General features: G+C 31.9%; 1 protein-coding gene across 2 annotated transcripts; it reads left to right on the forward strand.

Annotated features, from left to right (window-relative positions):
* The first annotated feature begins 79 nt into the window (after nt 1-79).
* LOC143190318 (E3 ubiquitin-protein ligase COP1) lies at nt 80-11414 on the forward strand. Of its 2 annotated transcripts, XM_076394536.1 has the most exons (8): nt 80-322; nt 389-504; nt 8713-8870; nt 8928-9149; nt 9221-9427; nt 9481-9684; nt 10733-10912; nt 10976-11414. In XM_076394536.1, the coding sequence occupies exons 1-8, from the start codon at nt 239-241 to the stop codon at nt 11326-11328; spliced, it is 1524 nt and encodes a 507-aa protein (XP_076250651.1). In that variant the 5' UTR covers nt 80-238; the 3' UTR covers nt 11329-11414. The 2 variants fall into 2 exon arrangements, with proteins under 2 accessions (XP_076250651.1, XP_076250650.1); XM_076394535.1 differs by lacking the exons at nt 8713-8870; nt 8928-9149; nt 9221-9427; ... (1 more) ...; nt 10733-10912; nt 10976-11414 and adding exons at nt 884-1536; nt 1690-1843; nt 3446-4066; nt 5305-8439 and having other exon boundaries at nt 90-322.
* Nucleotides 11415-11501: the final 87 nt, after the last annotated feature.

Below are 11501 nucleotides of genomic sequence, written 5' to 3' on the forward strand. Positions count from 1 at the left end.
ACTTATGTACATATTTTTAAAAAACGGTCTATTTCTTCATAGCCTACCAAAAATTTTTGCTGCTGCCTATATTTAAAAAGAAGATTAGTTGCTTTCTATGTCTGTGACAGATTTGATTCTCAACATTTTAGATTTGGTTCATATTTTTCATTTATCTATCAATTTAATTTTGAATTACAGTTATTAAGTGTGAATTAGTTAAAACATTTTATGATATAGTTATTCTTATTAGGGAAGAATGGCATATACTTTAAGGAGTCAGACATTTCGTAGGTTATATACTGTAGTTAAGACTTATACAAGATCCTCTAGTTCTATAAATGTAAGTTTCCCTTAGTATATATTAATAAATTTCATGCTTTAAAATTAACAAAAAACAACATTTCAGAAAGGTTTAGTACTTGGTCTGTATAACACTGAAAATAGTGAAGTTTTTGAATTAAGTACTGCTGCTCAGAATTATGATCAAAAAGTCCAAGGCAAATTGTTAGAGCAAATCAAACTGTAAGTACTATTTTTTTCTAGACTTGCATACATAATAAAACACTATCATTAGTGTGAATTTAATTTCAATTATAATAATGTATGAGTGTATAAAATTTAAGTGACCCGACCTGAAACTTTAAAAGTAGTTGACATGATACATGGTATTTTAAGCATGTTAGGTGTCCTCAATGTTGTAGAATACCTGTATATTTATTTTTCATAGAAAATTGAGTATCTTTAAAAAGATGATTTAACAGTTTTACCTTTAAGGAGTTAAATATTCCTGCAAAAATTAAAGACATGAATTTAACCTAAAAACCATATGAAAAGCATTATGTCTAAAATCATCTTTTTATTACCACTTTAAGGAAGAATTATAGGAATATGGTTGTTTCAGGTCGGTATCAACTCAATAAATAATTCATAATGGCCTCGAGCCGAGATGGACGAAGCAGTTCAGCTTCATCACACAGCGGCAGCAACATTCCACCTAATCGTAGTTCAGTACGCACACCAAAACGACCCCGTCCTCAAAGCGGCGGCTTCGAAGAAAAAAGCGCCGATTTCTCTTGCCCTATCTGCCTTAATCTGATTGACGAAGCTCACATAACTAAGTGTGGCCACACATTTTGCCACAGCTGCATTACGACATCGCTGGAAACATTAAAACGCTGCCCAAAATGTAACGCGGCTATCACCAATAATGATATCTTTCCCAATTATTTGCTGAATGATCTAATCAAGAAACATAAATTGAGAGCGAATGGCTTCGAAGCCCTGGGTATAACACGGGACAGCTCGGGCGAATTCAGTACGGGTGCTGACGGTCTTCGCGATTTCGTTGCCTCGGAGTCGCAAAATTTGACGTTGCCCGATGTTAATGTTATGTTGGAGGTGTTGACACAGAGAAAGCAACTGTTAGAGGCTGAGTCGTGTGCCGCTCAAAATCGTTTAGTGCTGGAATTTCTGAAGCATTTGTTGAAACAAAAGAAAGAAAGACAAGCGCAAATCGCCAAAGAGATTACAATTATTGAACAAGATATCAATGAGGTGAGTAATTTTTACATTATCGTAAGGTAAGTTCAGTTTATAAAAAATATTATTGAATTTAAGGAGACCATTTAATTGTAAGTTTATTATTTTTTCAATTTGCTTATTGAATTATGAATATATACAAATAATATTTATGAACACATGTTTTAGGTTGTTAATAAATTGAAGGAAGTACATAGTAAATGTCCTACTTTGGAAGATGTTGAAAGAACCGTGGCTGGAGCATCTCAGTCTGACGTTACTGCTGTTAATGCAATGAAAAAGGAAATGATTGAAATTATTGATAGCATTGGAACATCTACAGGTAAGTTTAAGCGAAAATGTAATATTTTTACCACTGTGGGCATAAGCCATATATAATACATATTATATAGGATTTTTCAATATGATCATGGACTGTAATGAAATATATGGAATCTGACATAGTACAGAGGTATGTGGCGGTTTCTCACATTGGCATAGATCCGAGTGATCCAATTCTCAATGACTACTACATATATTTGGATGAAATTCTGGATTATGTTTACTTTTAGCATATCTCTCAATGGCAGTTTATTGGCGTAGAGCAGCAACTTCAGAAAAGCTCATATCCAGCGAGGACAATCGTATGATTTTGGTAACAATTCACTTTACCCCTGCGAGATAAACCATACCTTTCAATCATTAATACAGAATGTTCATCGTGGCGTCATATCATTCTGTAGCGTTCTCTTTTGAAGGGATGAAAAAGTACAGAGCAATTACGCCGCATACCCAAAATCCACTCCAATCACTTTTTGTGGATGCATTGCTTCCTCATGTGGTTCGACGCCAATCCTTCCATATACGGCAAATATGCTTCTTAACATATTGTCATTTAAAAACGCTCCTCAATACTGAAAATGATTGTTTGTCCAAAATGGATATCCTAAAGAACAAATATTTCAATAATAAACTTCTTATCACGTCGTGTTACGCCATTTTGTAACTTTACATGGCGATTTGGCATTACTGACAAAATAATTACCAATAAGTACAACAGTCAACATCAACTCGATCTTATTGAAAAATCCTACACAGATAAAATAGAATGCGACTGTTATAAAGCATGAAATAATTGTTTGTCATTTGTAAGAGAATCTTCAGTATAATTTTTCGGTTATAATGGGTTGCGGAAAAAGAAACTTCGGTGATTTTCGCTTCGGTGTATATAGCCAATTACTATATACATTTTAAACACTAATCACTGATATATGCCGTTTTTATCGGTGAACTGCAGAATTTCTGTGATTTATTGTCAAACTACAGGCTTCAGCTGTAATTCGTCAAAATTCGTTAATTTTGGGAGCAGTTAAGAAAACGTTAATGTGTTCTGGAAATACGGAAAGATATAGAGATAGACATAATCATTTTCTTCTATACCCTTGAACTTATTTCTCTGGTTGATATGGATGCGATCGATCATCACAGATATGTAGGAATATACAGATATGTATTTGTTTATTTAAACATTCACTAGTATTAGTTGGGAGTAAATTATACGGGAATAGAAATAGAAAACACTTGTTGATTTAAAACTTGTTTTTTAAGATGTTGAAGTGATAAGAGAGAGACAATACCAAACCTCGCGTGTCTACAACAGTAGAATCTTGTAGGGACGTATATGTGGTGTCCTGAGTCATAAGCGGCCACGACTTTAAAATCATCTGTTTTAACCGAAATTACTTTTTCCCAATCCAGCATTAATGATACAGTTTCTTCCATCCAACCTTTTAGATAATGTAACAAATAAAGGCAAACTTTAACCTCCAAATCAAAATTAAAACAAATTTTCTGTAAAGAAATATTTCTACGCTTTAGATAAACTCATTATAGATAGAAAACTTTATAATATAGAAGCTTTTAACCATATTTTTCTTACGAATAGGTCGAAAGGAAGAAAACTCAGGTACTCCAACACGGCCCTCAGCTTCGCTCGCAATGAGACGTCTTCGAATGCACGCATGCTTTGATGATTTTGTAGATTGCTATTTCTCAACCCGATCAAAGGATTTAATATTCGGCAAGGAGAATCAGACCGATGATAAAACTAGATCAGCTTCCGAACCAAATCCAGGACTAGACCAATTCCGTGAAAATTTAATCAAATTTTCCGCATACAATTCGTTGCGGGTGCTAACGTCATTGAACTACTCTACTGATCTATTCAACAACTCGACCATAGTATCTAGCATCGAATTCGACAAGGACAACGAATTCTTTGCCATAGCCGGAGTCACAAAACAAATTAAAGTTTTTGACTATGGCGGCGTGATGAAAGACTTAGTCAATATCCATTATCCCAGCATAGAGATGGTATCTCGGTCTAAAATTTCCTGTGTTAGTTGGCACAATTACTTCAAAAGTACATTGGCTTCCAGTGACTATGAAGGGATGGTTACAATCTGGGACGCGTCTATTGGGCAAAAGACTAAAACTTATCAAGAACATGAGAAACGTTGTTGGAGTGTCGATTTTAACTGTGTAGACACTCGTTTAATTGCTTCAGGTACGTTCAAATAATTTAGTGTAGAAAATAATTAGTAAATTTTACATTGTCATTAACAGGTTCTTGTTACCATATAATAATTATAGCAGGTTATCGAAAAAAATATTTATAGGGATTTGATCATTGTCTAGTTACAGAGGTAACTGTTCGCGCGTTTTATGTTTTGAGATTCATTTTATTAGTTCATTTTTATAGAACATAGTTCTTTTTATTAGAACATGAAGCGTATAAAACTATTTTAATAAAATGGCGTTGCTGTAGAATGCACTCAGAAATCTTATACAAAAGAGGGATAAACATATGTAGTTATAAAGTATAAAATTAGAAAATTATGTAAGCTCTTTAATACAATATTTGGATTAGCTACCTTCTTTGACAATTTTAATTCCAAAAATGTTTAAAACTGTATGTTCAAAGTTTCACCCTTTTTATAATTCTTTTTATTCTTTAATTTCGTGCTCTAAGAGCAATTTTTGAAAATACAAATTCGGAAAATCCCCTTAAAAGTGTCAGTACAATACAGTTAGTTTTGGCCTGTCTTAGAAAAGCTGATTCTTCAATCTGTTGCTAATTGAGCTGCTTTTGCTTCTGAAAGGTTCCGTTACTCTGGTTTCATCGGCGTTTTAGTCAAATTTTATTGGTGCCAATTTATCCATAATTTTGAAAAATTTTTATTTTATTAAACATCCTAACGGTAATGTAGATTAAGTTTTTAATAATTTTTTGTCCAAAAGGTAGATGCTTTGGAGATAACCGCTAAACAGTAGCAGTAAAGCCGTTGAGTAAAATCTTAACATTTTGGTTTTTGCTGAGAGTGATTAGCTGCCACTTGTATTAGATCAGGCAGTTTCCATAATTCGGCTTTTTATAATTGATAAATCTAGCCGTCATTTCCTTTGTCACATTTCAAAATTATATGTTTCGCTGAAAATCATAATTTCGATCTACTCATCGGAAGTTTTTTGTCGAGGTTTGAAGAACGTTATACAATAGTATCGTGAAAGTTTGTTCGTCATATGTTAAACGGCCTCCCTTAGGCTTGTTATTGCTCCTTTAACTTACGTCCTATGTAATATCATAATCAGTCTGTCAAAATCACCATCGTAATGAATATATGATATACTTGACCATAATAGATATATTGATATTAATAATTATTATATTAAGACTAGGAAAATATATTAATAATATTGAATCATTTTTTAGTCATCAATTTTAGTAATTAAGTTTTTTTGTAGGTTCTGATGATGCCAGAGTAAAATTATACTCCCTCAACGAGGCCCATTCTGTTGCCACTCTCGAAGCCAAAGCAAATGTTTGCTGTGTTAAGTTTAATCCAAAAAGTGCATCTCACTTGGCATTCGGTAGTGCTGACCACTGTGTGCATTATTACGACTTACGAAATATGAAGGAGCCCGTGAACGTTTTCAAGGGCCACAAGAAGGCCGTTAGCTATGTTAAATTTTTAAATAACGAAGAGATTGTCTCAGCCTCTACGGATTCCCAACTAAAAATGTGGAACATCCAAACGCCGCATTGTTTGCGATCCTTCGAAGGTCATGTGAATGAAAAGAACTTTGTCGGTTTAGCGACCGATGGTAATTTTATTGCTTGCGGTTCAGAAAATAACGCTCTCTTTGTTTATTATAAGGGCTTGAGTAAAAAATTGTTTAATCACAAATTTGACACTGTAGAAGGCGTTCTCGAACAAGAACGGAGAGAGGATGATCCTAACGAATTTGTTTCGGCCGTATGCTGGAAACAAAATTCTAATGTGATCTTGGCAGCTAATAGTAGAGGGATCATTAACATCCTTGAACTGGTGTAATGATGTATCTCAATATATTGCCGGGTAATGTATAGTGCGACAATCACTACTGGTTCAATGCATGAGCTGAAATATTGAGCCACAATAAGTGGAACAACATTGGATATGATACCAATGTTAGCAATTCTGAAGACTTGCATGGTGGTTTTTTTGTTATGGAACTATGAAGAATATTAGGAAAAATAAAACATAATTAATCCATCTATAGATGTTTTTACATTTTTTTCGGCACTATCTTGATATGTTTATTAATTCTTCGTATAATGAAAATCTACACAAGATAAACCTATTTTAGATTAATAAATATGCTCTAGTCAAACAACATCCTATTTTGTTTTATTCACTATAAAATCGTCTGTTAATTTTTATTACATAATTATTATACTTATATGTATATTATTGAACTGAAGATTAGTAAATACACTAATTTAGGCAAAACAGTTTGACTGTTTTATTTTTTGTTGTTTAGTGTAAATAAATTAAATTTCTAATTATATTGCGGTACCATATACTTATAGTTTTTCAAATGATTTTTTAAATTAACAACAAAATTGTATTGTCTAATTGTATTGTGATATTAAATTTTATATATATATACAAATTCGGTATTAAGTTGAGGCAACTACTGTCGGAAATGAACATTATAAAAATTACCAATTAAAAATAGTTATTCCATCCGTGAACCTTTTAAAAATATTTTCGTATCAAGATCATTTTAAATTTATATGCCTTGTTTCTGATTGCTCAGACATGTAGTTGGTGTTTGGTAGATAGTGTCGTAATTTAATTTGACATTAAATTGTATATATGAATATAACTAGCCGATCTATTTCAATAAGTTAATGGAATGGATTTGTTATTAACTGATAGTTACTGGGACAGACAAAATAGTTTTATATAATTGGCGGTTTTTACCCAACATTAGTTATTACTCATTATAACCCACTTGTACTATTTTGTATATGTTGCTAAATTCTAAATATGTTTCCAATTGTTTTGTCTGCCTCTTTGGGTGTGAACTCCATATTCAGAGCATTAGTATATCTAGGAACAGTCTTAGTGGTGGCTTAAGGCAAACAAGAACTGATAATAATGCGGCATAAAATTCAGCAAACGTACGGGGATATAAGGAGACATTCATTATCTTAAAACATACTATAATTGCTACATGGTGTAAAGTCACTACTTGTTGGATAGCAATATACCGGACATTCTGATCATTATATCATGTTGAAGACACAACTCAACACTAATTTTAATCAAAGTACTGATTTAATCCGAACCTCATCACATCTAGACGGTTATGCTTGGCATTTTAAAGGCAAATAGGAGAGACGTCCAAGAGTTTAAAACCAATTGGTTTAGACACTATGGAAGTGGGATGTGAAATATTTAAACGCACAAATAGTTTAATATACTTAGACATATTTAGACTAGCGTAATAAGAAACTTTATATTAAAAAATCGTACTGTAAAAATATAAACCATTTTGCTCACTGAGATAATGAATGTTTATAGCAATATTTGTGCCATACCAATTGTTTTTCATGTTACGGACCAGAGAATTGGGTTTTTAAAGGTTTAAGTGAACCAGTAATTTTAGATTGTGTATTTTTAAAATCCAGTTCTATGATCATTAGTAAAAAAATGAGACTGTATATTAATTTTACAGACCCCATGATACAATTTAATTCTTAAAGTATATAAATTTGCTATAAGACTATGTATTTAGTAATTTATTTAACTATTGTTATTTAACTCAGTAAAAACTCCAAAATAAAGAACTTTAAAGATATTTGCAGGCGAGATCTTCAGGCTGTTAAATTAAAATAACTTTTAGTATAATGAAGTAACTTATATACTTTAATAATTATGTTATTTTGCAGTTTTTCGTTTCTTTTTATATTAGTAGAATTTCGTTGTTTAATTGCTATTAATTTCATGTTTTAAATTAAGTTGAAAAAGTCATAGAATGATTTTGTAAATAGAATAAATAAGATATTAATGAATTGTCGAAGTATCTACTAATTATAACCAAGTTTAGAAGATTTTATTAAATTGTTTAAAATGGGGAAGTTAAATTTTAGCTTTTAAAACGTTACAAATGTTGAGGTTATTTTGTTCCTAGTTGAGTAACGTTAATGATGCGTTTGAGATTATTAATAAAAAAGATAAATATATTTTGTAGAAGTATTTGGAATTTTTTGGGTATATATATAAATCCTTAGTATTTTAATATTCTAATGTATGTATATAAAGTATTATAGCAAAGTATTGAGGCAAATACGGATGATAAAAATACAAAAAAAAAACTGTTAAAAATAACCAGGACTGTTAAACTGATTAAAATTAAAATTGTGATTGACTTAAACCTATGGATGTTTGTCGTTGGATATTAGTTTGCACAAAATGAAAATCTAAGTGTTAATATTAAAGTAAGTGTCTGTAGCATCATCAAGGATAAAACGGATTATACTGAATTTTTTTCAATGTTTTCATTGACGTAGTAATTGTATTATAATAGCAATAAATCAATTCCATCATGGAGGTTGTTTTATTTTTTTTAGGATTATTTTATCAAATGTAAGTAAACTGAGTAGTTTTTCTTTCTTACTGAAAAACCATTTTACTTTTAATTTATTGTATTTCAGTTGAGTGGATTTGGAAATAAATATATAGAAATTATAAATTATTTTAAACTTTAATCCTTTATACGATATAGTATTTTTATGGCACTCTATATGAAAATAGGACTACTATTCTTCAGTAGAAAATTTGAGAAATGATAAGCAACTTCGATCAAGTTCACATTTTTTAGATCTGGAAACAAAATAAAACCAGGAAAAAGTCGAATATTTTGGGGATTAGATAACGAATACCAAGCCATAGCGGTAGTAGGAGTAGACAATAAGAGTGAAAAAAGTGAATTGGAATTACGATCTGAGAAAAAGGAAAATATACGAACTGCTGTTGCAGGTATTCATATACTAGTAGATAGGATCAATCCCCTTTCAACCATATTTTAAATTTCAGCTGGAATTAGAGCATTAGATGCAGTAGATCTGAAAAATATTTTTATAGAAAATTTTTCGGATGCGGAAGCTGTGGGTGAATCAAGTCTTTTAACCAGTTGGAAATTTCAAGAATACAAAAGTAAAAAAGATGAATTGCCTATCATTAATTTGTTTGACGCAGATGATGAGTCTTGTAAGCTGTGGAAAAGAGGCACCTTAAAAGGCCATGCTCAAAATATTGGTGAGAAATACTCGCGAGATTAATATATACGATATATCTACTTATGTACGTTTTATATGTGTTTTATTTAGCTCGTAGGTTAGCCGATACACCCGCCAATTTACTTACACCGTCCATTTTTGCGAATCAAGTTAAAGAATTGTTAACACCTTTAGGAGTTGACGTTAAAGTTTACGATAAAGAATGGGCGGAAAACCAGAAAATGGGAGCGTTTCTTTCTGTAGCAAAGGGTTCTATAGAGTCACCAAAATTTCTAGAACTCACATACAAAAGAAAAGGTATCGTCTTATATAAGTAATGTCTATTTTTATTCATTTTTTGTATTTACTAGAGGGTGATCCGTTCGTATTAGTTGGCAAAGGAGTAACTTTTGATGCTGGTGGTATCAGTTTGAAACCAGCGGCACAAATGGATCAAATGCGTGCAGATATGAGTGGTGCCGCTTGTGCCGTAGGGACGCTGTATGGCTTAGCAAAATTAGAAACACCTACCAATGTAAAAGTTTTGATACCTTTGGTTGAAAATCTTCCTTCAGGTAACCCTATATATACTATATATATATGTATATATATGTATATTTATATATATATATATATATATATATACGTATATATATATATATATATATATATATATATATATATTATCACGTCTAAACTTAGCAATCAAACTAAAAACCAATCCTTGATGGTTGATTTTCCTGGAGCAGTTGCTTCAACTGTATTTTTTCCCTTCAAAAAGTCGTATTTTATCAATACGCGAAACTCCTTTTTATCCATTTTTTCACAATAACAAAAATTGCTTCACTCAAAATGCTATAATTGACAAACTAATGATCTGACCGCTGTCAAATTTATGTCTATGTGTCAGGCCGGGGACTTTTGAATTGACCTGTTAAGGACCGATTAACTCTCTTGTTTTGTTGTAAGGGCTCGGGTGATTTATGGTAAAGCCGGTGATTGTTTGTAAATCATTAAATCTACGGCCCTTGAAAAATAAATAAAGGACTGTCTGTCTGTGTTTTGGAAAGCAAATGTTAATGCTTGGTTTTAAACAGTATTTGGCATCAAAGTCACTACCTTTTAAGGTACTTTTGCTTATTGACAATATGTCCGGACACCGGGAGACCTCAAATTTAGTTGACCCCAATGTGTTTAAACGATATTATTTAAGGCGCACTTTCAGTCACAACTTACTTGCATGGAAGCAGATCCTTCGTTGACTGTTACAGAAAGTTGGAAGCAGTTTAATATTGCTCATTGCATAACCATTATTAGAGATGCATTGAGTGACTTAAGACTATCAACTATAAATGCATGCTGGAAAAACCTGGAAAAAGGTTGAAAATCAACCGCTGAAAAGTCAAATCATTGATACGTCCAAAGCCATTCCATACATGCACAATAATGGCAAAGGCTACTTCTAAAATCATAGCATTTCGAATAATCGAGGCATAAATCCTGTATTTATTATTGATAGAAAATCCATTAAATTAAACCGTTATTAGTAAATAATGATAATAATAAATATTATACATTAAATTACGAAACGAGAATTTTTAAACCATAAAGTAAGTATTTTAGGTTCTGCTGTGAAACCCGGCGATGTAGTGTTTGCCCGAAATGGAAAAAGTATTTGCGTTGATAACACCGATGCTGAGGGTAGATTAATTTTAGCTGATGCTTTGTGTTACAGTGCAGAATTAAAACCTAGATGGGTTCTAGATATAGCTACTTTAACAGGGGCTATGATGGTAGCTTTGGGTAAGTTACTCTGAATACAAGCTGAACTTATTAATGTTTTGTGATTTACATAAAATGATTTAGGAGATGCAGCTACTGGAGTTTTCACTAATAGTAATGATTTATATAAAATACTGGAGTCTTCGGGATCAGAAACCGGTGATAGGGTATGGCGAATGCCTTTATGGAAGCACTACACGAAGAAACTTAGCGAAAATGCTGCGTATGATTTAAATAACATTAGTAAAGGGCGAGGTGGTGGAAGTTGCACAGCAGCTGCATTTTTGAAAGAATTTGTTCCAGAAAAGACTAATTGGCTGCATTTAGACATAGCAGGAGTGATGGGTCCTGATAATACAGAACCATATTTAAGTAAAGGCATGAGTGGAAGACCTACTAGAACTTTAATTGATTTTCTAGAGAGACAATCTAGTTAGTACATTAAGTAATCTATTTTTTTAATGATGCGATATACAGTGTATATGTTAACTATATTTTGTGAAAATATATAATAGCAAGATTTTCTGTTTTGTTTTTTTTGCATTTTTTAAAGCTGTTAAAGTACTATAATCTATTAAATGTCACCAATTTAACAACATATACAAAAACA

Source organism: Rhynchophorus ferrugineus, unplaced genomic scaffold (genome assembly GCF_030347505.1).
Source record: "Rhynchophorus ferrugineus isolate W39M unplaced genomic scaffold, kcgeb_rfMv2 rfM2, whole genome shotgun sequence".
NCBI classification, from domain to species: domain Eukaryota; kingdom Metazoa; phylum Arthropoda; class Insecta; order Coleoptera; family Curculionidae; genus Rhynchophorus; species Rhynchophorus ferrugineus.